The 19,567-nt window shown below is 64.6% G+C and overlaps 1 protein-coding gene across 1 annotated transcript in view; it reads left to right on the forward strand.

The window, feature by feature from the left end:
* The window catches only part of LOC144243013 (SCO-spondin-like), a 52,159-nt gene that overhangs the window by 26,377 nt on the left and 6,215 nt on the right, over nucleotides 1-19,567 (forward strand). Inside the window, exons 53-88 of the mRNA XM_077778046.1 lie at nucleotides 437-610; nucleotides 847-1,011; nucleotides 1,639-1,891; nucleotides 2,948-2,994; nucleotides 3,168-3,338; nucleotides 3,644-3,775; nucleotides 3,991-4,136; nucleotides 5,402-5,496; nucleotides 6,211-6,263; nucleotides 6,422-6,628; nucleotides 6,749-6,919; nucleotides 7,016-7,095; nucleotides 8,249-8,418; nucleotides 8,923-8,969; nucleotides 9,067-9,258; nucleotides 9,357-9,527; nucleotides 9,739-9,939; nucleotides 10,217-10,313; nucleotides 10,421-10,620; nucleotides 10,960-11,126; nucleotides 12,196-12,356; nucleotides 12,525-12,748; nucleotides 13,338-13,379; nucleotides 13,549-13,704; nucleotides 14,218-14,427; nucleotides 14,588-14,755; nucleotides 15,470-15,601; nucleotides 15,702-15,948; nucleotides 16,183-16,335; nucleotides 16,409-16,455; nucleotides 16,611-16,955; nucleotides 17,296-17,463; nucleotides 18,056-18,186; nucleotides 18,437-18,561; nucleotides 18,776-18,822; nucleotides 19,032-19,310. Coding sequence (XP_077634172.1) covers nucleotides 437-610; nucleotides 847-1,011; nucleotides 1,639-1,891; nucleotides 2,948-2,994; nucleotides 3,168-3,338; nucleotides 3,644-3,775; nucleotides 3,991-4,136; nucleotides 5,402-5,496; nucleotides 6,211-6,263; nucleotides 6,422-6,628; nucleotides 6,749-6,919; nucleotides 7,016-7,095; nucleotides 8,249-8,418; nucleotides 8,923-8,969; nucleotides 9,067-9,258; nucleotides 9,357-9,527; nucleotides 9,739-9,939; nucleotides 10,217-10,313; nucleotides 10,421-10,620; nucleotides 10,960-11,126; nucleotides 12,196-12,356; nucleotides 12,525-12,748; nucleotides 13,338-13,379; nucleotides 13,549-13,704; nucleotides 14,218-14,427; nucleotides 14,588-14,755; nucleotides 15,470-15,601; nucleotides 15,702-15,948; nucleotides 16,183-16,335; nucleotides 16,409-16,455; nucleotides 16,611-16,955; nucleotides 17,296-17,463; nucleotides 18,056-18,186; nucleotides 18,437-18,561; nucleotides 18,776-18,822; nucleotides 19,032-19,310 — 5,574 coding nt within the window. The remainder of the gene's footprint in view (nucleotides 1-436; nucleotides 611-846; nucleotides 1,012-1,638; nucleotides 1,892-2,947; nucleotides 2,995-3,167; nucleotides 3,339-3,643; nucleotides 3,776-3,990; nucleotides 4,137-5,401; nucleotides 5,497-6,210; nucleotides 6,264-6,421; nucleotides 6,629-6,748; nucleotides 6,920-7,015; nucleotides 7,096-8,248; nucleotides 8,419-8,922; nucleotides 8,970-9,066; nucleotides 9,259-9,356; nucleotides 9,528-9,738; nucleotides 9,940-10,216; nucleotides 10,314-10,420; nucleotides 10,621-10,959; nucleotides 11,127-12,195; nucleotides 12,357-12,524; nucleotides 12,749-13,337; nucleotides 13,380-13,548; nucleotides 13,705-14,217; nucleotides 14,428-14,587; nucleotides 14,756-15,469; nucleotides 15,602-15,701; nucleotides 15,949-16,182; nucleotides 16,336-16,408; nucleotides 16,456-16,610; nucleotides 16,956-17,295; nucleotides 17,464-18,055; nucleotides 18,187-18,436; nucleotides 18,562-18,775; nucleotides 18,823-19,031; nucleotides 19,311-19,567) is intronic.

Below are 19,567 nucleotides of genomic sequence, written 5' to 3' on the forward strand. Positions count from 1 at the left end.
TGGGCCAGGCTCTTACAGCAGAGGAGGGAAGAAGGAAAGAAGGGGCGGTGAAGAATGGCTGCTGGTGCACGGATAGGTGTCTCTGGGGACTTGGGTTTCTAGCACCGGCACCGAATGAAGGACGGGTGTTTAGAAGACTGTGGACCAGTTGATCTGGGGGGAAATGCGAGGGTGGGTAGTGGACACGAGGTGCCAGCCGGGCCCACAGCTAGAGTGTGGCCTGAGCTGCAGCTCGGCTGAGCAGGAGACTGTGCTGCGAGAGTGAGGCCTGGGCCCGGAGGTGGGGTCCTGCCTTCCACCTTAGAGGGGTAGAGGCCGCGCCTGCACCCACAGAGGCTCTCTCCAGCTTCCCGCGCCCTTCCCTGGCCCCCATAGCTCAGACCTGAGCTGGTTCTGCCAGGAACGCTGTGCAGAAGGCCTGGCCTTTTCCCTCCAGAGACACTGGGCTGGATGCCCTGGGAGCCCTGGTCTTCCTGCTCTAGGAGCTGCCTTCCCCCTGGAGGAGGCCCCGGGTGGCGCAGTCGTTCCCGGCTCTGCCCCAGCCCCGGGGACACATCCTGCCCAGGAGAGGCCACCCAGGAGGAGCCCTGCAGCCCCCCTGTGTGCCCAGGTATGCCCCACTCTCTGTCCCTGGAGCGGCCTCGCCACTAGGGTGGGATGAGGAGCAAAGGAGAAGAATGACCCCTGGGGCACCTGGGGCAGGGAGGCTAGAGCAAACCTGTTGTCCCGAAGCTCTCCTCCACCCCCAGCCCGTGATTAACAGGGTGGGCCGGGCCTGAAGGGACCCTATCCCCTACCCACATCTTTGCCGGCGTCTGTGATGACGAACTTGGCTCTTCCTGACAGTGCAAAGCACCTGGGGTCTGTGGGCCCCCTGGTCTGCCTGCTCAGCCCCCTGTGATGGGGGCATCCAGATACGTGGGCGCAGCTGCTCTGGCTCCACTCCCGGGGACCCCGAGTGCCAGGGACCTCACAGCCAGACCAGGGACTGCAACACGCAGCCCTGCACAGGTGCCAGCCCCCCTCCCACCCCTGTGGTTCTCTACCCAGCCACGTCCAGCCAGCCCCTCCCCCCACGGGGATTTTGACCTCTCCCCACCCCACCTTCTCACATCAGGATCTCTGGCTCCAGGTCATACCTTGAGCTAAGAGACTGCCTGCCGGGTTTCCTGTGTCTCCCTCCTCTGGTTCCCATACCCTGGGGACTGGGCACGGGTCCCAGTCTTTGCTCCTCCTGGCCCAAGGTCTCCTTCCTTGGCATGTGGCCAAGGTCAGACTGGCCTTTGGGCAGAACCACTCACTGCAGGAATTTTGAGAAGCAGAGCCAGCCCTTCTTTAGAAGCCCCTGGCCCCATTCCCCCTCTCCTTTGCGCCCCCTCCTGGCCCTGGTGACTGCCTTCTTCCTGCTCTACTTCCAAGGGTATTTGTATTAAAGTCAGGCAAAGCTCTGACTCTTTTTAACAGCAACCTTTCAGACACTGGAACAAACCTGCAAGGGAGGGAGAGTGGGAGGGGCTTCCTGTGGCTCCCGGGTCCTGCTCCCCAGTCGCCTGCTTGTAGCTTCCCCTCGGCCCCTCCGTCCCCTGGCCCTTTCCTCCTGCCTGTGCATGCTCAGACCCTCTCTGTCTGCCCGTCCAGCCCAGTGCCAAGGGGACATGGTGTTCCGCTCCGCTGAGCAGTGCCGCCAGGCTGGGGGCCCCTGCCCTCAGCTGTGCCTGGCTCAGGACCCTGGGGTGGAGTGTACCAGCGTCTGCGCCCCTGGCTGCGCCTGCCCGCCCGGCCTCTTTCTGCACAATGCCAGCTGCTTGCCCCGCGGTCGGTGCCCTTGCCAGCTGCACGGGCAGCTCTACGCACCGGGAGCAGTGGCTCAGCTGAACTCCTGCAACAACTGGTAAGCCACCAGCCTTGGGAGAGGGAGGGGAGGGGGGCGAAGATGGGGGAGGAGCTCGGTGGCTCCAGGGGTGAATGAGCATGGACACACAGGCCCGGGGGAGGGGGGCGGTCAGTATGCCTCCATGGTGCCCGGCCTGTGCCTGGGGAGTGCCAGAGTGAGTGCTCCCTGGCTGGGCGTCTGTGGGGAGACTGAGGCTCAGATGGGTGAGGTGATTTGTGAAGGAAGTAGGGGCTGGAGAGGGTCTCCTAGCCTCCCTTCCAGCCACCCTGTTTCTCTTTCCTGGATGTTGAGATCCGCTGGATTTCTGCTCGAAAACCTTGAAGCCCCCAGTGCTCCAGGCTGATAGCAGGCCCTGCCGGCAGGGGGCGCACGACCCCCCCCTTTGTGCTTTCCTCGTTTTTTTCCCCCTTACATTTCGTTTTCTCAGTTCTTTATGTTCCCCTTCCTCTTTCTTCCCTGTTCCCTGCCCACCCCCCCTCCCACCACACCCTTCTTGCTTCCTCTCCCCCTCCTCTTTCTCTTTTACTTTTTCTCTCTTCCATTCTTTTTCTGGAATTTCCATGTATGGGGGAGGGGGCGGCGACTTTAAAACATTTCTTGGAGAAAAGTAAAAGGAGAGGAGAGTGCACCGCTCTTCCCAGGAGACTCACGCTGGGGTGTGCTCTTTCGGAATGGCTCCTACCTGGCCCTGTAGAGCTGCTCAAAGTCTTTTTCAAACTGTGTGATAAATACAAGCAGACTGGAAAGCACGTTAAGGTGCTTCTTGGATAAAAGTGTGAAACGAAGGACAGCACAGTGCTTGGGGCCTCAGGGAGCCCACGGAGGGTGGAACTAGGCGGGAGGGCCTGGACGAGAATCCCGTGTCACCTCATGAAGTTCGAGGGGGACATGGGGCAACTTGCTTTACTTTCTAGACCCTTCTGCGGGTTTCACTTCTGTGTCGTGCTGGGCCGTGGGTGCGGTTGGGTGCCAGCCGGTTCCCCCCGGGGCCGGGTACACAGAGCTGCAAGGGGCAGGGCCTGATGGTGGCCACGATGGGTCTTCTCTCTGCAGCACTTGTATCTCCGGGGAGATGGTGTGCACCTCAGAGCCCTGCCCAGGTACCCCGATGCCCTGGAATCAGCAGCGGTGGGTCCTCGGGGACCACAGGGGATGCCAGCCCCTTCAGAATAACTCCTGGGGGTGTCGATGGTGCCCCAGGGAAGTTGGGGACCAGGGGTGACCTGAACTGGCTTCACACCCTCTGTGCCCCTCCCCGTACCCACCCTGGCAGTGGCCTGTGGTTGGAGCCCCTGGACCCCCTGGAGTCTCTGCAGCCGCAGTTGCAACGTGGGCATTCGGCGGCGCTTCCGGGCGGGCACCGCACCCCCAGCTGCCTTCGGGGGTGCTGCGTGCCAGGGCCCCAGTATGGAGGCTGAATTCTGCAGCCTGCGGCCATGTCGGGGTGAGAGCTGGGACTCAGGCTTCAGAATCCCCAGAGAGGAGCCAGGAAACACCCCAGTCACTGCCCCCCCACCCCGGGCCCCAAGAGAGGTGCAAGGGCCTAGCCTAAAAGATGCCAGGAGGAGGTCCCCAGAGAGCCCTGAGAGTCATTCCCTAAGAAGGGTCCCCCGTGGAGGCCAGCGCTGCCCGAGGCCGGGGAGGAGTGAGGTCTCCCGAGGCGGGCTGAGATCCTGCAGGTCTGGGTGGAGGAGGGAGCTGTGGTGGGGGTGGGAGGTAGGGCCCGCAGCGACCTGGCGGCCACTCCAGGTCCCGGTGGGGAGTGGGGCCCCTGGTCTCCGTGCTCCGTGCCCTGCGGCGGTGGCTACCGAAACCGCACCCGAGGCAGTGGCCCGCACAGCCTCATGGACTTCTCCACCTGTGGTCTGCAGCCCTGTGCAGGTGAGGGCTGTCCCCACCTCCTCCACTACTGCTGTACCCCCAGTAGTCATCCCCCCCAACCCAGGGCCCTGTCAGCCCCTGGGGACCCATCTTCGTGAGCTGCTGTGCAGCCTGTGACATCCCTGGCCACATCTAGAGCCGATGCCTCTCCTGGGTTGGGAGCCTGGGAAAGAGTTGAATGTGCCTGGGGTGGTTATCAACTTCTGTGACCCCAGGGCCCATGCCTGGCGAGTGTCCCGGGGACAAGCAGTGGCTGGACTGTGCCCAGGGCCCTGCCTCCTGTGCCGAGCTCGGTGCCCTGCAAGGGACTGACCAGACCTGCCACCCTGGCTGTTACTGTCCATCTGGGACATTCCTGCTGGTGAGTGTCTTCCCTGACCTGCCCTCCTTGGGACCTGGGCAGGGGCAGGGCAAGCATATGGGCTTCAGAGTTGAGGAAAAAGCACGGAACACAGGGGTCATGGCTCACCTCTGCCAGCGGCCAGCAGGTGACCCTGGGTGACTCCCGTTCATGCTTCCTTGGGCCTCTCTTTTCCCATCTGTGAAATGGTGATAGGTCTACAAGATCTTTGTGATTCATGCCTCCTTGAGCGCTCTGTCCTTCTGGGATCATTAGTTATTTATTGAGCACCTATTGCATACTTAGTCCTGCGGTGGAGAAAGTAAACTCGCCCTCGTGAAGCCTGTGGTCTGGGGAAATCAGACCCAGAGCGCCTAGAAAGAGAATCATCCTTAGCAGGAAGTGAGCTTTGCGTACTGTGGAGCTCAGAATGCAGACTGGTGGGGGCTGGGTCAGTGACAGAGGGCTTCCTGGAGGAGGTGATCCTGATTTGTCAGAGATTGCAGGGTGTGGAGAGCTGGAGGCAGCATTGCTGTTGGAAGGCAGGGAAGTGAGGTGGGAGTGGTGGGATGTGGGATGTGGACGGAAGCTGGTAGGGTGGTGAGGAGGGCTTACAGAGGTAAACCGCTGAAACGTGGGGTGTGGTTAAGGGGCCAGAGTCCAGTGGGGTCTGAGTTCAAATTAGATGCTTCTACTAGCAGCTCTGTGACCTTGGCATGCATGTTCCTACGCCTCTGCTTTTCATTAGTCAAGTTGGGGTAATCACACACCTAGTCATCAGGGTCCGTGAAATGCTGAAGGGCTTCCCCAGGGCCTGGCCCCCACCTCAGTACACTTGACTTTGAATCGTGTGCTGCTGGGGGGCAGGGTTTTTTTTTTTTTAATTTGAGGCATCAGCAACTTTTGTCTTAACTTCCCATGTGCATCATTTCCTCGGTTTTAATTTTTTTATTGGAAACATAGAGTTGTTTTTTTAAGCATCATTGCTATACGAATCACACGTTTCGTATCTTGCTGATTTCATGGGCATTTGGCAGTTCAGTCTCTCCAGTGCAATTGGAGATGGTCTTTTTGCTCCCAGAAATTGGGGGGGGCAGTCCATGCCCTTCCCCCATGGCTCCTGTAACCACGGGTGTGCGTTTTCCTGGGTGGTGGTGGTGGTGTTTGTGGAAGGAGCCTGGGTGGCGTTTGAGGCTGGGAGCCTGAGGAAGGGTTCTGACTGCGGGGCGCGGGCCGGGCCAGACCCCCCTGGAATCCAGAAGATGATGGGGAGTTTTTGATTCCAGAACAACGTGTGTGTGCCCTCCCAGGACTGCCCCTGTGCCCACAGGGGGCGCCTTTACCCCCCGGGCAGCGTGGTGCTTCGTCTGTGTGAGAACTGGTAAGACCCCCGCTCTGTGCCTGGCGAGCAGCCTGCTGTCCCTCCTCGGTGCCGGGGACAATGGCCTCCCATGGGCCGTGGCCACCTCCTGGGCCCACAGGCACGGCCGGCCAGCTCTCCGGGGCCCCTGCCCGCACCATCCCCAGCATCCTTTCTCTTCCCACCCGGCCCCATCTGCCGAAGCTGCAACACCACACAGCAGACCCAGCTTGTCTTCTCACAGCTCAGGAAACTAGAAATTTAGCTGGGTGGTTCCTCCTGAGGGCTGTGAGGGAGAATCTGTTCCAGAAGCTTCTCTTCTGTCGTTGCCGGCAAGCCTTGGTGTTCCTTGGCATGTAGCTGCCTTCCTGCAACCCGCTCAGGACACGATCTCATGGTTCACGGCGAGGTTCACTAGTTCGAGCCCCGCGTCGGGCTCTGTGCTGGTGGCTCGGAGCCTGGAGCCTGATTCGGATTCTGTGTCTCCCTCTCTCTCTGCCCCTCCCCCACTTGTGCTCCGTCTCTCAAAAATAAACAAACATAAATAAATACATAAAACCAGACACCAGTCATATTGGACCACAGTGTCCTCACTGTGACTTGATCATCTCTGTAAAGACACGGTCTCCAAATAAGGTCACATTCTGAGTCCTCGGTGTTAGGGCTTCAACGTAGGAATTTGGGGGAACACACTTCAGCCTGTGACAGCACCCCCGAACTTCTGTTTTCTTCCAGCTCCTGTGTCTCTGGGCTCATCACCAACTGCACCTCCAGGCCCTGTGAGGAGGGTGAGGAAGGGGCCCCGCACCTGACTGTGCCCCCTGACTGCTCCCCACCTGGGGCACAGTGGGGGGCAGGGGGAAAAGAGGTGCTCCGCCCAGGCCAGCGCCTCCAGCCTGCGCTCACTCCATCCTCTCTCTCGGCCTTTCCCTCATCTGTACCCCAGGTCGGCCCACGTGGTCCCCCTGGACCCCCTGGAGCGAGTGCTCAGCCTCCTGTGGCCCCGCCCGACGCCACCGGCACCGCTTCTGCACCAGGCCCCCCGCGGCAGAACCGTCCGTCCTGGGGCTGTCATCCCCACCGACCTTGCCTGCACCTCTTTGCCCCGGCCCTGAAGCTGAGGAGGAGCCCTGCCTCCTGGCAGCGTGTGACCGTGAGTCCTGTGGCGCCCAGCATGGTGCTCTCCAGGCCTGTGGATACCCGCTGCCTTGCGCCAGATGCCCCCGGCCCTGGCCAGCCCCTCCCCCAACTGCTTCCTTTGCTGTCCCCCCAGGAGCTGGGGGCTGGGGTCCTTGGGGGCCCTGGTCCAGCTGCAGCCGGAGCTGCGGGGGAGGCCTGCGGAGCCGGCTGCGAGCCTGTGACCAGCCCCCGCCCCAGGGCCTGGGGGATTACTGCGAGGGGCCTCGGGCCCAGGGAGAGACCTGCCAGGCTCTGCCGTGCCCAGGTACCTGCCAGGAATGGGGCACAGGGGTCAAGGAACACTGTGGGCCGGGGTGGGGGGCACCCACACAGCTCTCAACCCCCCCGTCCCCTTCCCCAGTGGCCAACTGCACCGCCATTCAAGGGGCTGAGTACAGTCCCTGTGGCCCTCCCTGTCCTCGCTCCTGTGACGACCTCGTGGTGAGTGTGGCTCCCTCGCAATGCCTGCTTGACCTCTGGCCCCAAGGGTCACTTCGCCGGAGGGCAGGGGGCGGCTGTGGGTCATGACCTCTTCGGGCCTGGGGCAGCCTCGCTCTGGTGGGGAGGGATGGGGTCAGTGCCCTGCTTTGTTCCAGAGACAGTCTCAGGAGCGAGCCTCACCCAGCAGCCCTTGCGTTCATTACATCAAGCCTTTCTCAATTGAAACATGTTATTACAATGGTACCATCAACGCAAAGGGAGAGGAGATCATTCCCTTATATTGTCTCAAACACCACGAGCATTTTGGCACGTGTACCCTGAGTGTACGTGTGCTTGTGTGTGAGCCTTCGCCGAAGGCCTGTCCGGAACCCTGGAGAGGGACAGAGGCGGGCGCCGACAGGGTCCCTGACCCCTGGAGTCTGCAGCGGTGTGTGAGGAAGCTGGCCCCAATCAGGAATGCCGGAGGGACAGTGCCTTGGGGCCCGAGAGGGCCAGGGAGGTGCCACACAGGGTGAGCAGGGAGGAAGACGGCCAGTGCCTGGCTCCCGGCTTCCCCAGAAGACCCCAGCTCCTTCCCCAAGACCCCCCAGCCCAAGCCAGCTTTCTGTTGCCCTGCTCTCTGCATTCTGGGAGGTGCCTCGGTTCCCAGGCACTAACCAGGTCCCTCATGGACCCCTCCACAGGGTTCGCATTTGGAGGACACTCCCACCCAGGGAAGCCCTCTGTGAGCTCTCCTCCCCTCTCCTTCCTTCTCCCCTGGGGAGGGGACTAGACAGAAACTGTTTTATTTTATGTATTAGAAATTTTTAATGTTTATTTTTGAGGGGGGTGCAAGCAGGGGAGGGGCAGAGAGAGTGGGGGACAGAGGATCCGAAGCAGGCTCCAGGCTCCGAGCTGTCAGCACAGAGCCCGACGTGGGGCTCGAACCCACGAACCATGAGATCCTGACCTGAGCCGAAGTTGGACGCTTAACCGACTGAGCCCCTCAGGCGCCCCAGAAACTGTGTTTAGAACATGACCTCGACTGCAAACTGGAGAACCACTCGTTCTGGCTCTGCACACCCCTCAGCCCCCTCCTTTCCTTCATCTCTCCCCTCCCTGCCCCCTCGGGACTATGTTCTGCTGACCGGAGCCCCCCCTTTTTGCCCCCCAGCACTGCGTGTGGCACTGCCAGCCCGGCTGTTACTGCCCTCCAGGCCAGGTGCTGAGTGCCGACGGGGCCTTCTGCGTGTGGCCTCGCCACTGCGGCTGCCTGGACCTGCTGAGCGGCGAGCGGCACCGTCCAGGCGCGAGGCTGCCGAGGCCCGACGGCTGCAACTACTGGTGAGGCAGGCGTGTGGGCAGAGAGCAGGTGCCAGGGTGCGGGCGGGCTGCCCCGGAGCTCTCCCAGGCCTCAGCTGACCCAGGTTAGACTCCCACAGTCCCCGAGGAGCTGCGCAGGCGCTCTTACCGTGGTCGGATGGGTGGGGAAACTGAGGCAGGCAGCTCTGTGCATCTGCTCTCAGCAGAGGGTGGGGTGAGAGGTATGATGTTCCCCCTCACTGGGTGGCCCCAGTTAGCAGCGGACTCCCTATGGCCGTACCCCAGTAGGACACACCAGCCAGCGACCCGCAGGGAGCCCTCAGGACACCTGAGCGGTCCCTGAATAGGACAGGGAGCAGGGTCTGGATGCTCTGGAGAATGCCGAGGGGGCATCTGAGAGCCTGAAGGGAAGGGGGGGTGTAGGGGTGAGGGAAAGGGAAGGGGCAGCCTGGGAGGGGTGCATGTGGGGAGCACGGGCAGGACTGAGCTGCTGTCCCCCTTCCTGTGCCTGTGCGCCCTGCCCAGCACCTGCTCCGAGGGGCGGCTGAACTGCACAGACCTGCCTTGCCCAGGTACGTATGTCCCAGCTCAGGGGGAGGTGAGGTAAAGCGGCCGAGGCCACAGAGAGGGCTGGGGCTGGGCAAGGGGTGCCATTGTCCCCTGCTGCAGTGCCCGGTGGCTGGTGTCCGTGGTCGGAGTGGACAGCGTGCTCCCAGCCCTGCAGGGGCCAGAGGAGGAGCCGCTCCAGGGCCTGCGCCTGCCCCGCCCCTCAGCACGGGGGTGCCCCGTGTCCCGGGGACGCAGGGGAGGCAGGGGCCCAGCATCAGAAGGAGCCCTGCCCCAGCGTCCCCGAGTGCCCAGGTGAGATGCCCCCACTCGTCTGCTCAAATCCCAGGAGGCCGGCCCCACCCCCACCCCCGAGGCCTCCTAGGCCAGGTGACTCTGTCCTCCCCACACAGTGGACGGAGCCTGGAGCCCGTGGGGACTGTGGTCTCCCTGTGATGCGTGCCTGGGGGAGTCCCATCGGAGCCGGGCATGTATCTGGCCCCCCACCCCTGAGGGAGGCAGGCCCTGTCCTGGGGGCCACAGGCAGAGTCGCCCCTGCCACGACAATGCCACAAAGTGCACAGGTAAGGGCTTCTGCAGAAGGTCCCTGGAAGGCTAGGGAGACACATGCATGTCACTTTTTCTTGGCACTTAGATCACTCACGCCCTGGTCCTGGGACGAGGTGGAATACGAGGCGGGTGGGGGCGAGGCAGGAGGGTTGCCCCCTGAGTGCTGGGACCCTGCAGGACGGGCCCTGCTCAGTGTCCGCTCTCTCCGCTTCCCTCCCGCCACAGAGTGTGGGGGTGGCCGGGGCCTTCTCCCCTGCGGGCGGGCCTGTCCCCGCTCCTGTCTGGACCTGTCTCCCGGGAGCGCGTGCCAGCCGGGCTCGACAGGCTGCCGGCCCATGTGCGGGTGCCCCCCCGGCCAGCTGGTCCAGGACGGCCTCTGTGTGCCTCCCGCCCTCTGCCGCTGCCAGTACCAGCCTGCGGCCATGGGTCAGTGCTTCCCTCCGTGCTCTCCCCGTGGCCTCTCCCTGCCTGGCTCTGGGGCCCGGCCAGGGCTCCAGGGTGGGAGTGGTGCCCTGGGCCTTAGTCCCCCATGCGCCCCCCGCATCCCTGCTCCAGGAGGGGCTTTCACCTTCCAGGCGCAGAATCTGGAGCACCGAGGGGTGCAGGCTGATAGGGAGGGAGACAGTGGGGTAGGAGGAGGGGTTGAGGGTGCGGGGCACCCACCCTGAGCTATCTGGGGTCCCACCCCCACTCCTGCCCTCAGGGATCCCTGAGAACCAGAGCCGGTCAGCAGGGTCTGGGCTCAGCTCCTGGGAGAGCCTGGAACCCGGGGAGACGGTGACGGGGCCCTGTGACAGCTGGTGAGCCAAGCACAGCAGGGAGGGAGTGGGCTGCAGAGCTGGGCAGTGTGGGCTCGGCGGGAGCTGGCCAGGGTCCTGTCTTCTGAAGCCCCCCACTTTGTCCCCAGCACCTGTAGGGAGGGCATCCTGCAGTGCCAGGAGGTGCCCGGCTGCCCTGGGCCCGGGGTGTGGGGCTCCTGGGGCCCCTGGGAGGACTGCAGTGTGTCGTGCGGGGGAGGGGAGCAGCTCCGCTCCCGGAGGTGCGCCCGCCCCCCCTGCCCCGGGCCCGCCCGCCAGGGCCTCACNTGCCGCACCCAGGTCTGCAGAGGTGAGCCCCGGCCCGGGGTCTGCCCTTGGCCGATTCCCTTGTTGGCCTCTGATGCTGACTCACAGGTGCCAAGACCTCTTTCATCCCATCCCCCAACACTGCCCTTTCCCGGGGCCAGTGATGGGCACGTGGAGGAGGAAGTAGCCAGATGCAGGGAGGGGAGCCCGTGGGAGGGTGTGATACTGGCCCTGAGGGGCACAACCCAGGGAGGGTGTTGTCTACATAACTGGGGAGCCGCGGGAAGGTGGGTACTGGGTACCAGGCACTGGGGTGGGCACAGAAGTAGCCATGGAGGGCAGTGCAGGCCAGAGCGGGGCCCTGACGCTGGTTTTGCCCCAGCGGCCGGCTGCCCGGCTGGACGTCTGTACCGGGAATGCCGGCCCGGCGAGGGGTGTCCCTTCTCCTGCGCCCACATCACTCGCCAGGTGGGCTGCTTCTCCACCGGCTGCGAAGAAGGCTGCCACTGCCCGGAGGGCACCTTCCAGCACCGCCTGTCCTGTGTCCAGGTCAGGACCCACTCAGTGAGGAGCCCAAAACCCTCCTCTCTGCTCCTCTGCCTTCCCTCCCTCTCCCCTGCAGCTGCTCACCTCTGCAGACCCTGTGGCCTCTGGACAGCTTCCCCCTTCCTCGCGTGAGGCAGTCTGTGTGAGGCAAGCAGGTGTCGAGCTCCCAGAGGAGACAGCTGAGGCCATGCAGGCTCTGGGGGTCACTGGTTCCCTGGAATGGGGAGCTTGTCTGGGTTCCTGCCCTTCAGCCACTGCTGTCCCTGGCTCTCAGCTCCAGCGTGGAGACACCCATGACTGAAGTGTGGCCAGGTGCCCCCTCTGGCTTCTCGATGCCCAGTAGCTGGCTGCAAAGGACAGTGGCCCCCCAAGCCATGCAGACTACGGCAGGCAATCATGGGTCCCCACGTTCTCCCTTTCCCTGCCTGACCCCCGTGGGCAAGCATACCCAGCCCCCACTCTGCCTGGCCCCAGACTCCCTGTCTCCCACTGTGGGGGCTGGACAGCAGGCCAGTGCCACCTCCGCCCTGCTGAGCTCTGCACCCCCGTGGGGATTTCCTTCCCAGTCTTTAATCCTAATCTTGAAGCCGGTGTCCAGTGGCTTCCCCCAGCTTGAGTTCTGGCCATGCCCAGATGCAGACCCCTGGTCCCATCTGCTTGACTGAGAGCCGATGACACTGCGTGAGCCCCAGGGAGGGAAAGGGACACACCAAGTCCTGTGGTTATTGGCAAAGCTAGGAATCGGGTGTCTGATTGCTGGCTGGGGGGCTTTCTGCCTCAGTGCGCCCCCCAAGCCCTGCCCCCCTGAGGCCTCCTCTGTGTGTCCCAGGCTGAGCACTGCATGCAGGAAAGCGCCCAGCCATTATAGGTCTAGCTCAGAGGCCACTAGGCTCTCACGTTCACACCCCTGACTCAGGGAAATGGACCCACTTGCTCCAGGAAATGCTCTTCTGGGGCCCAGAGCCCCCCTGAAATTTCACATGTCCTTCCCGCTCCCCCTTGTCCAAGGAGGTGTGGAGGGCTGACACGTGACCTGTGCGATTGCCTTTCCTCCTCCCTCCCACGCCGCCAGGAGTGCCCCTGTGTGCTGACCGCCTTGCTGCTGCAGGAGCTGGGGGCTCCCGGCACTGACCCGGGGGCTCACCTACCCATTTTGGGAGAGGGCGGTCAGCCCCTTGGTCCTGGAGATGAGCTGGGCTCGGGCCAGACCCTCCGTACAGGCTGCAGCAACTGGTGAGGGGGACGGTGAGGATGGGGGGAGGCATTGGCTGCTGTGCTCCTTGCCTGGCCTGGGTAACCTCGGCTCTGTCTCCCTGCTCTGTGGGGTGGAGACGCTTGCCGACACCCCCTTCTCTCAGGGTGCATCCTGCCCAGCCCCTCACCCCCATGCCCTTTCCCCAGCTCCTGCGTGCACGGGAGGCTGTCTTGCTCGGCGGGTGACTGCTCCAAGGCCGCTGATGGCTTCGGTCCCTGGGGGCCATGGGGCCCATGTTCGCGCTCCTGCGGTGGGCTGGGCACCCGCACCCGTAGCCGCCAGTGTGTGCGGGCCTCGCTCACCCCAGGCAGCCAGGGCTGCCGAGGGACCCGCCAGGAGCTCAAGTACTGCCCCAGCCCCGACTGCCCAGGTGAGAGGAGTGGGAAGGGCGAGTCTGGCTGGCCGGATACACCTCAGCCCTTCCTTCGTCCCTCCCCGTCTCTGCCCATCCGAGTTGCTGTCTCTGAGTCTCTCTTCCTCATCTGCTAGCTCTGCGTGTCTCTTCTAGTCAGGTACCGCCAGCGTTTCTGCCAATGCACCATTCTGTGTGTGCTAGGGGGGTAGTGAGGACCCTGGCCTTGGAATCCAAGGGCTCAGATAACCCACTTCAGCATGTGGTGGGCCCTGGAGGAGGGCACACATACTGTGGAAGATTGGGGAAGTTGAGAATTCTCCTAGAGGGTCAGTGTAGGAGGGCTTCCGGGGGGAGGCAGCAGGTGGGGTTTGAGGAGGGAGAGGACTTCAACAATCATCAGAGGGGAAGGAATGCCAGGTAACAGGAGCGGCTGGAGCCGAGGCCTTGCTGCTCTGAGGAAGTACTGTGCTGGGGCCCAGAGTGTCCACTGGAGACCAAGCTGACGGAGGGGCGGTGGGTTTGGAGCTCGGCCACCAACCTCAGCTTTGGTCCTGGAGCAGTGCAGACGCAGAAGCATTCTGAGCCGGCTTTTCCTTTGGCACAGGAGCTGAGGGGTCCACAGCGGAGCCAGTGACAAGCCTTCCAGGTAGCCTAGACTCCTTGGGTCCCAGCCCCAGACTGCCCGAGCCCTTGCACATGGCCTCCCTTGGGGAAGAACAAACCCAGGGCCTCCTCCCTTCCCGGCCCTGCTTCCTGGGAGGCCAGGAGCCCAGGGTCGACTCATCAGGAAATGCCCCTCCCTCCTCTCCCCTCAGGTGGCTGGGGCCCGTGGTCTCCCTGGTCTCCCTGCTCTCACACCTGCACAGACCCCGCTCTCCCTGCTCGGCGCAGCCGCACTCGCCTCTGCCTGGCAAACTGCACCGGGGGGGACACCTCACAGGAGCGCCCTTGCAACCTGCCCACCTGCACAGGTGCGCCTTCCGGTCTTGACCTCTGACCCTGACCTGTGTCCGAACCACGGCCATCCCCTCTAATCCCAGCATCCCCCCTCAAACAGCTCAGTTCTGACTCCTGGCCCCGGTCCAACACCCAGCCCCCAGCATCTAAAACCCCTGACGCAACTCCCGAGCTCTCACCCTGACAGCTAATCGCGGATCCTTGTGGGACTCTGGACCTTGGGTGCTCTGTGCCAGCCCCCCCGCCCCCCGCCAACACCGGCAAATCCTCCCTTGTGGGTGTGCCGAGCCCTCCCCCCAGATTCCCACCCACACCCCTCAGTACCCTGTGAGGCTGGAGACGGAGACGCTGAGGCCTGCTTGCCAAAGCCCCACAAGAGCCAGTGTCAGATCCAAAGCAGGAGCCCCAAGGTCTGGATGAGGTCACAGCTGCTCCTGGCAGATGAGGAGGTCTGCGCTTGAGCCGAGGTGGCGGGGACTCAGGGCGGGCTCCAGCTCAGCTGTGTGTGGTCCCGTCCTGGCCCGCAGAGCCGCCCCCGTGCCCCGGCCCTGGCTGCGTGGCCGGGAACTGCTCCTGGACTGCCTGGGCCCCGTGGGAACCTTGCTCCCGAAGCTGCGGGGTGGGCCAGCAGCGCCGTCTGCGGGCATACCGCCCCCCAGGGCCCGGAGGGCACTGGTGCCCCGACATCCTCACCGCATACCAGGAGCACCGCTTCTGCAGCCTGCGGGCTTGCCCAGGTGAGGCGGGGCGGGGGTGGGGGGGCCAGGGCGTGCCCTTCCCTGGCATCATGTGGGGATGCCTCTTAGCGCACGACCCTGCCCCAGGCTCCTGGTACGGTGGGGGGCTCCTCGCTGCCTGAGCCTCATCCCTCACCGGGCCCTTCTCTTTTCCACGTAGTGCCTGGAGGCTGGTCCCGCTGGAGCCCCTGGTCCTGGTGTGACCGGAGCTGTGGGGGGGGCCGGTCCCTGAGGAGCCGCAGCTGCTCCAGCCCCCCACCCAAGAACGGGGGTGCCCCCTGCGTGGGGGAGAGGCACCACGTGCGGCTCTGCAATCCCTGGCCCTGTGGTAAGGCGGTGGGGACGTCCCGCACAGCTCTTCCCACCCCCACCGCTAATGTCGTTCCCGCGACACGTTGTGACGGAGATGCTCACTGGCCTGCTGAGAAAACTCGGGCCCACGGGGGTGGACGGTGGGATCCGGGCACGGGGCGAGGACCTGCGCGGGGTGAGCCGCCCGTCCCGAGCCCGCACTAGAACTCACTCTCGCAGGCGTGCCCCTCCTCCCGTTGCTGAACAGCCCAGCCCGTCAAGGTTTTCGGAGGATTTCAGGGTTACAGTTGTGCACCTGGGATTGGGCTGAGCCAGACAGGCCCCTCCCAGCTTCAGCTCCTGAGCTCACCGACCCCATGGACCTTGGTCATTCTAGGGCCTTCTACCATTATTAGGACACCCCCCACCCCCAACCCCTCTAGGTGCACATGAAGGAGCCACGTAGGTGAGCATGGTGACATTTTAGATGCACAAATTTAGTCCAGCTCAGCAACATTTATTGGGTGGCAGACCGGGTGCCAGGAACCCCCAGGTAGGTGAGAGGAAGTCGCTGTCACTCAGAGTGTCCCAATCCCAGGGCCTCCCCAGGGCCCCATGTTTCCACGGGCACCGCCGTGGGGAGAAGGACGGGAGTACAGCTCCGCGGAGGGGAGAGCGCTTCCCAGGCAGGCAGGCCCAGGGCTGCTGGTGCTCGGGGCCCGCTTGACTCTGGCCCTCCCCATCTGCTCAGAGCAGGGCTGCCCAGCAGGCATGCAGATGCTCAGCTGTGCCAACCGCTGCCCCCGCCGCTGCTCAGACCTCCAGGAGGGGGTCGTGTGTCAGGATGGCCAGGCCTGCCAGCCGGGCTGCCGCTGCTCCGAGGGTGGGTGCTGCCCTGGCCCATCCGCGCGTCACAGCGGCTCGGTGGGAAGGCAGGTGGGACCCGGGTGCCCGCACCGCTCTGGAGGTCTGCCCCCCCACAGGCTTCCTGGAGCAGGACGGAGGCTGCGTGCCCATCGCGCACTGTGAGTGTACGGACGCCCAGGGCCACAGCTGGGCGCCAGGGAGCCAGCACCGGGAGGCCTGCAGCACGTGCACCTGCCGGGCCGGGCGGCTCTCCTGCACGGCTCAGCCCTGCCCACCGCCGACCCACTGTGCCTGGAGCCGCTGGTCAGCCTGGAGCCCCTGCAGCCGCTCATGTGGGTCCGGAGGGCAGCGGAGCCGCTTCCGGTGTGTATGGGGCTGGGCCTGGACGCCGCCCCCTCTCCGATGCAGAGCTCCTGGATCCTGCCCCCCAGGGGCATCCCCACCTTGGCCACACCTTTGTCCCTGGCCATCCTTGCCTTTCTTCAGCCACCTCCGCGCCCACCCCAGCCTTTCCCACCTGGGGTCCAGCCAGGAGGTGGAGGAGTGATGGAGGGCCCGGAGCCATCGCTCACGGTCCGTGCCCCGGGCCCCACGCAGGTCCTCCACGTCTGGCTCGTGGGCTCCAGAGTGCCGGGAGGAGCAGTCCCAGAGCCAGCCCTGCCCTCAGCCCCCATGCCCACCCCTGTGCCCACACGGTGCCCGCCTCCACACCTTGGGGGACAGCTGGCTGCAGGGCGAGTGCCAGCAGTGGTAAGCCTGGGGCAGGGGCGGGGGTGGGGGTGGGTGGATGGCAGCATTCCTGATTCGGGGCTCCTCCCCTCAGCTCCTGCACCCCGGAGGGCATCATATGCGAAGACATCGAGTGCGCAGGTCTGGGGTTACGGCCCGCTCCCACCTCGCCCCCCCTGTTTGCTGTGTGTCTCACATTTCCCTCCCACCCCTACTTCCGGCCACCACCCCCGTGCCACCCCCAGTCCCGACGGCTGGTCGGGACCCCCTCTGACCTCACCCGTGCCCTCCCACAGTACCTGGGGCTTGGACGCCGTGGTCCCCCTGGTCTGCATGCCCCGTCTCCTGTGGAGGTGGAAACCAGGTTCGCACCCGGGTCTGCGTGGCCTCGGCCCCTCACCACAGCGGGGTCCCCTGCCTAGGCCCCGGTACCCAGACCCAGCGCTGTGGATGGCAGCCTTGCCTGGGGCAGCTGGACGCCTGCTCCTGGGGCCCCTGGGGGCCCTGTTCCCGCAGCTGCGGCCCCGGCCTGGCGTCCCGCTCTGGGTCCTGCCCCTGCCCTCTGGCCCGAGCCGAGCCCACCTGCAACGGCACCTTCCTGCACCAGGACACCCAGGCCTGCTACCCGGGGCCCTGCCTGGGTGAGTGCGCACAGGAGAGATACGGGACGAGGCATGTTTTCCCAAACCCCAGATCGTCCCCCCAAGATACAGCTCTAGTCCCCTGGTATTTTGTCTCATTTCTTTCCTCTTCCCACCATTTTCCTCTGAACGCTTTGGGAGTGACCCTCGCTGCAGGGGGAGAGGGGACACAGTGAATTAGGACTTGCCGTGAATTCTTGGCTCCCTCTTGCCCTTTACCTGTGCAGGGTGTTGGCCGGGGCTGGGATGAGATTGGAGGAGGGGAGGGGAGGGGAGGGACCAGGAGGTAGGGGAGAGGCTGGAAGGGCCCGGCTGGCATCGTCCCCACCTTGGTCCCTAGAGGAATGCGTGTGGAGCAGCTGGAGCAGCTGGACGCGATGCTCCTGTCGGGTGCTGGTCCAGCAGCGTTACCGGCACCAGGGAGCGGCGCCCGGAGGGGCGGGGGCGGGGCCCCCCTGCACACGACTGGACGGCCACTTCCGGCCTTGCCCCATCGGCAACTGCTCTGGTGAGGCCCCCGGCGGGGAAGGAAGCCAGAGAGCGGAGCCCTGGAGCGAGCTCCCAGGCCCTCAGCGCGGCCGCCCTTGCCTGCACTGACCCCGGATCTCAGCTGCCCCATTACGCCCCAGCCTCACCCTCAGCTACAGTCTCATCCCAGCTGCTCCTCCTCGTTCCCGCCTCCGCCGTGATCTCCCCACTTGGTAGCTGCAGCCTTTGTCCACCTGCAGCTGCCCCCAGCTCTCGCCCACCTCTCGTCGTGGCCCCCCTCCAGCTCTGCTCCCCTGGCTCCCATCTGCCATCCTCTGGAGCATCTGCCAGGCCCCCTCACTCCCCAAAGGCCCCTTCCTCCATGCAGCTACCCGGTTCTCCAAGGCGCGACCGTCATGAGCCTACCCTGGAGACACCCGTGGGGGCCCAGTGGGGGCCAGATGGGGCAGCATGGGTCTGTCCTTCCCGGCAGCCTGGGGCCAGGCTTCCACTCTTACAAGGAGGCCCCAAGGGGCCTTGATGGGACTGTGCACTATGTGCTCCAGGCTTGGGGGGTGCAGGGTGTCTCCGGGCTGCCCCCCACCAGCCTGCTGGCCTCTGTTCCCCGACAGAGGACAGCTGCACGCCTCCCTTTGAGTTCCAGGCCTGTGGCTCCCCCTGTGCTGGGCTCTGTGCCACACACCTGAGCCGCCGGCTCTGCCAGGACTTGCCGCCTTGCCAGCCTGGCTGCTACTGCCCCGAGGTAAGGGTGCAGCCAGAGGAGATGCCCCGGGAGAAGGGGGTCTCTGCCCGCACTCCTGCGCTTCCTTCCCTCCACGATGCCTGTGGTCACACCCCTCCCATGGGGCCTCGTAAGAGCCCCTCACTGTCTGCCTCGTGCCCGTGTGCCCATCCATTTGCTCAGCAGTGTGCCTGTGAGCAGACCCAGCGCTGGAGCTAGGGTCCAGAGGTGGCCGCCACACAGCTCTGTCCCTGTGTCCCCTTCTGCGCAGGGGCTGCTGGAGCAGGCTGGGGGCTGCATTCCACCAGAGCAGTGTAACTGCCTGCACATCACAGAAGCCGGGGCTGGAGTGACTCTGGCTCCCGGGGACCGCCTGCAGCTGGGCTGCAAAGACTGGTGAGTTAAGGGGCTGGGGAGGCAGCATCAGAGGGCTGGGGCCAGGGAATGGTGGGGGGGAGGTAGCCTCACAGGGAAATCGCCCAGGCCCCGGCCCAATCCCAACCTCATGCTGCTCCAAATGAGCCCAGAGCTCAGGCCGCCCCCCGACCACCACTCTGGGCTGAGTCTGGCCTCCCCAGTCCTACCCTGACCTGATCCCCCGCTCCCACAGCGAATGCCAGCGCGGGGAGCTGCAGTGCACCAGCCAGGGCTGTCAAGGTAACGCTGGACCGGAGACACCCACTGTCCCTGTTTGCCCAGGACCTAGGGCCAGGACAGACCCTCCCTGGCCCCCCAGCAACGTCCTGAAGCCTTTCCTGTTTCCAGCCCTTCCTGGTCATAACTGGGTCTCCTCGCTCCTCATCCACTGGGGCTTGGGGTCTCAGGGAGGGTCACTGGGAAGGGTGCCCACTCGCTGCCCTTCCTAGGTCTTCTGCCTCTGAGCGGGTGGTCCGAGTGGTCACCCTGTGGGCCCTGCCTGCCCGCTGGCGTGCTGGCCCCTGCCTCCAGGACTGCCCTAGAGGACCGCCAGTCTCAGCGTCCGGCTGGCCTCTCCCCGACCATGGCCCCCTTGCTGGCTTCGGAGCAGCATCGCCATCGCCTCTGTTTGGACCCGGAGACGGGGAGGCCGTGGGCTGGGGACCCAGCCCTGTGCACTGCACCCCTCAGCCAGCAACGCCTCTGCCCGGACCCTGGGGCCTGCCATGGTAATACGGAGGGGGCCAGAGACCAACCGGGCAGGAGGGAGCCTGAAGTGAGAGTGGAGGGCGGGGTGCCGGGCCAGGTAGGGCTGGGCCAGGTGGTTTATTTCGGTAGCTAGGCCCTTAGCAGGCCTGCCACACCTCCTACGTGCTCCCAGGGCCTGCGGGATTGGGGGCGATTTGGGGATCTGGTGCTGGGTGGGGCCTCCCGCAGCCGCCAAAAGGGAAGGAAGGGGTCTCAAGGTGCTCAGGACCTAACAGAG

Source organism: Crocuta crocuta, unplaced genomic scaffold, assembly GCF_008692635.1.
Source record: "Crocuta crocuta isolate KB4526 unplaced genomic scaffold, BGI_CrCroc_1.0 scaffold128, whole genome shotgun sequence".
Taxonomy (NCBI): Eukaryota; Metazoa; Chordata; class Mammalia; order Carnivora; family Hyaenidae; genus Crocuta; species Crocuta crocuta.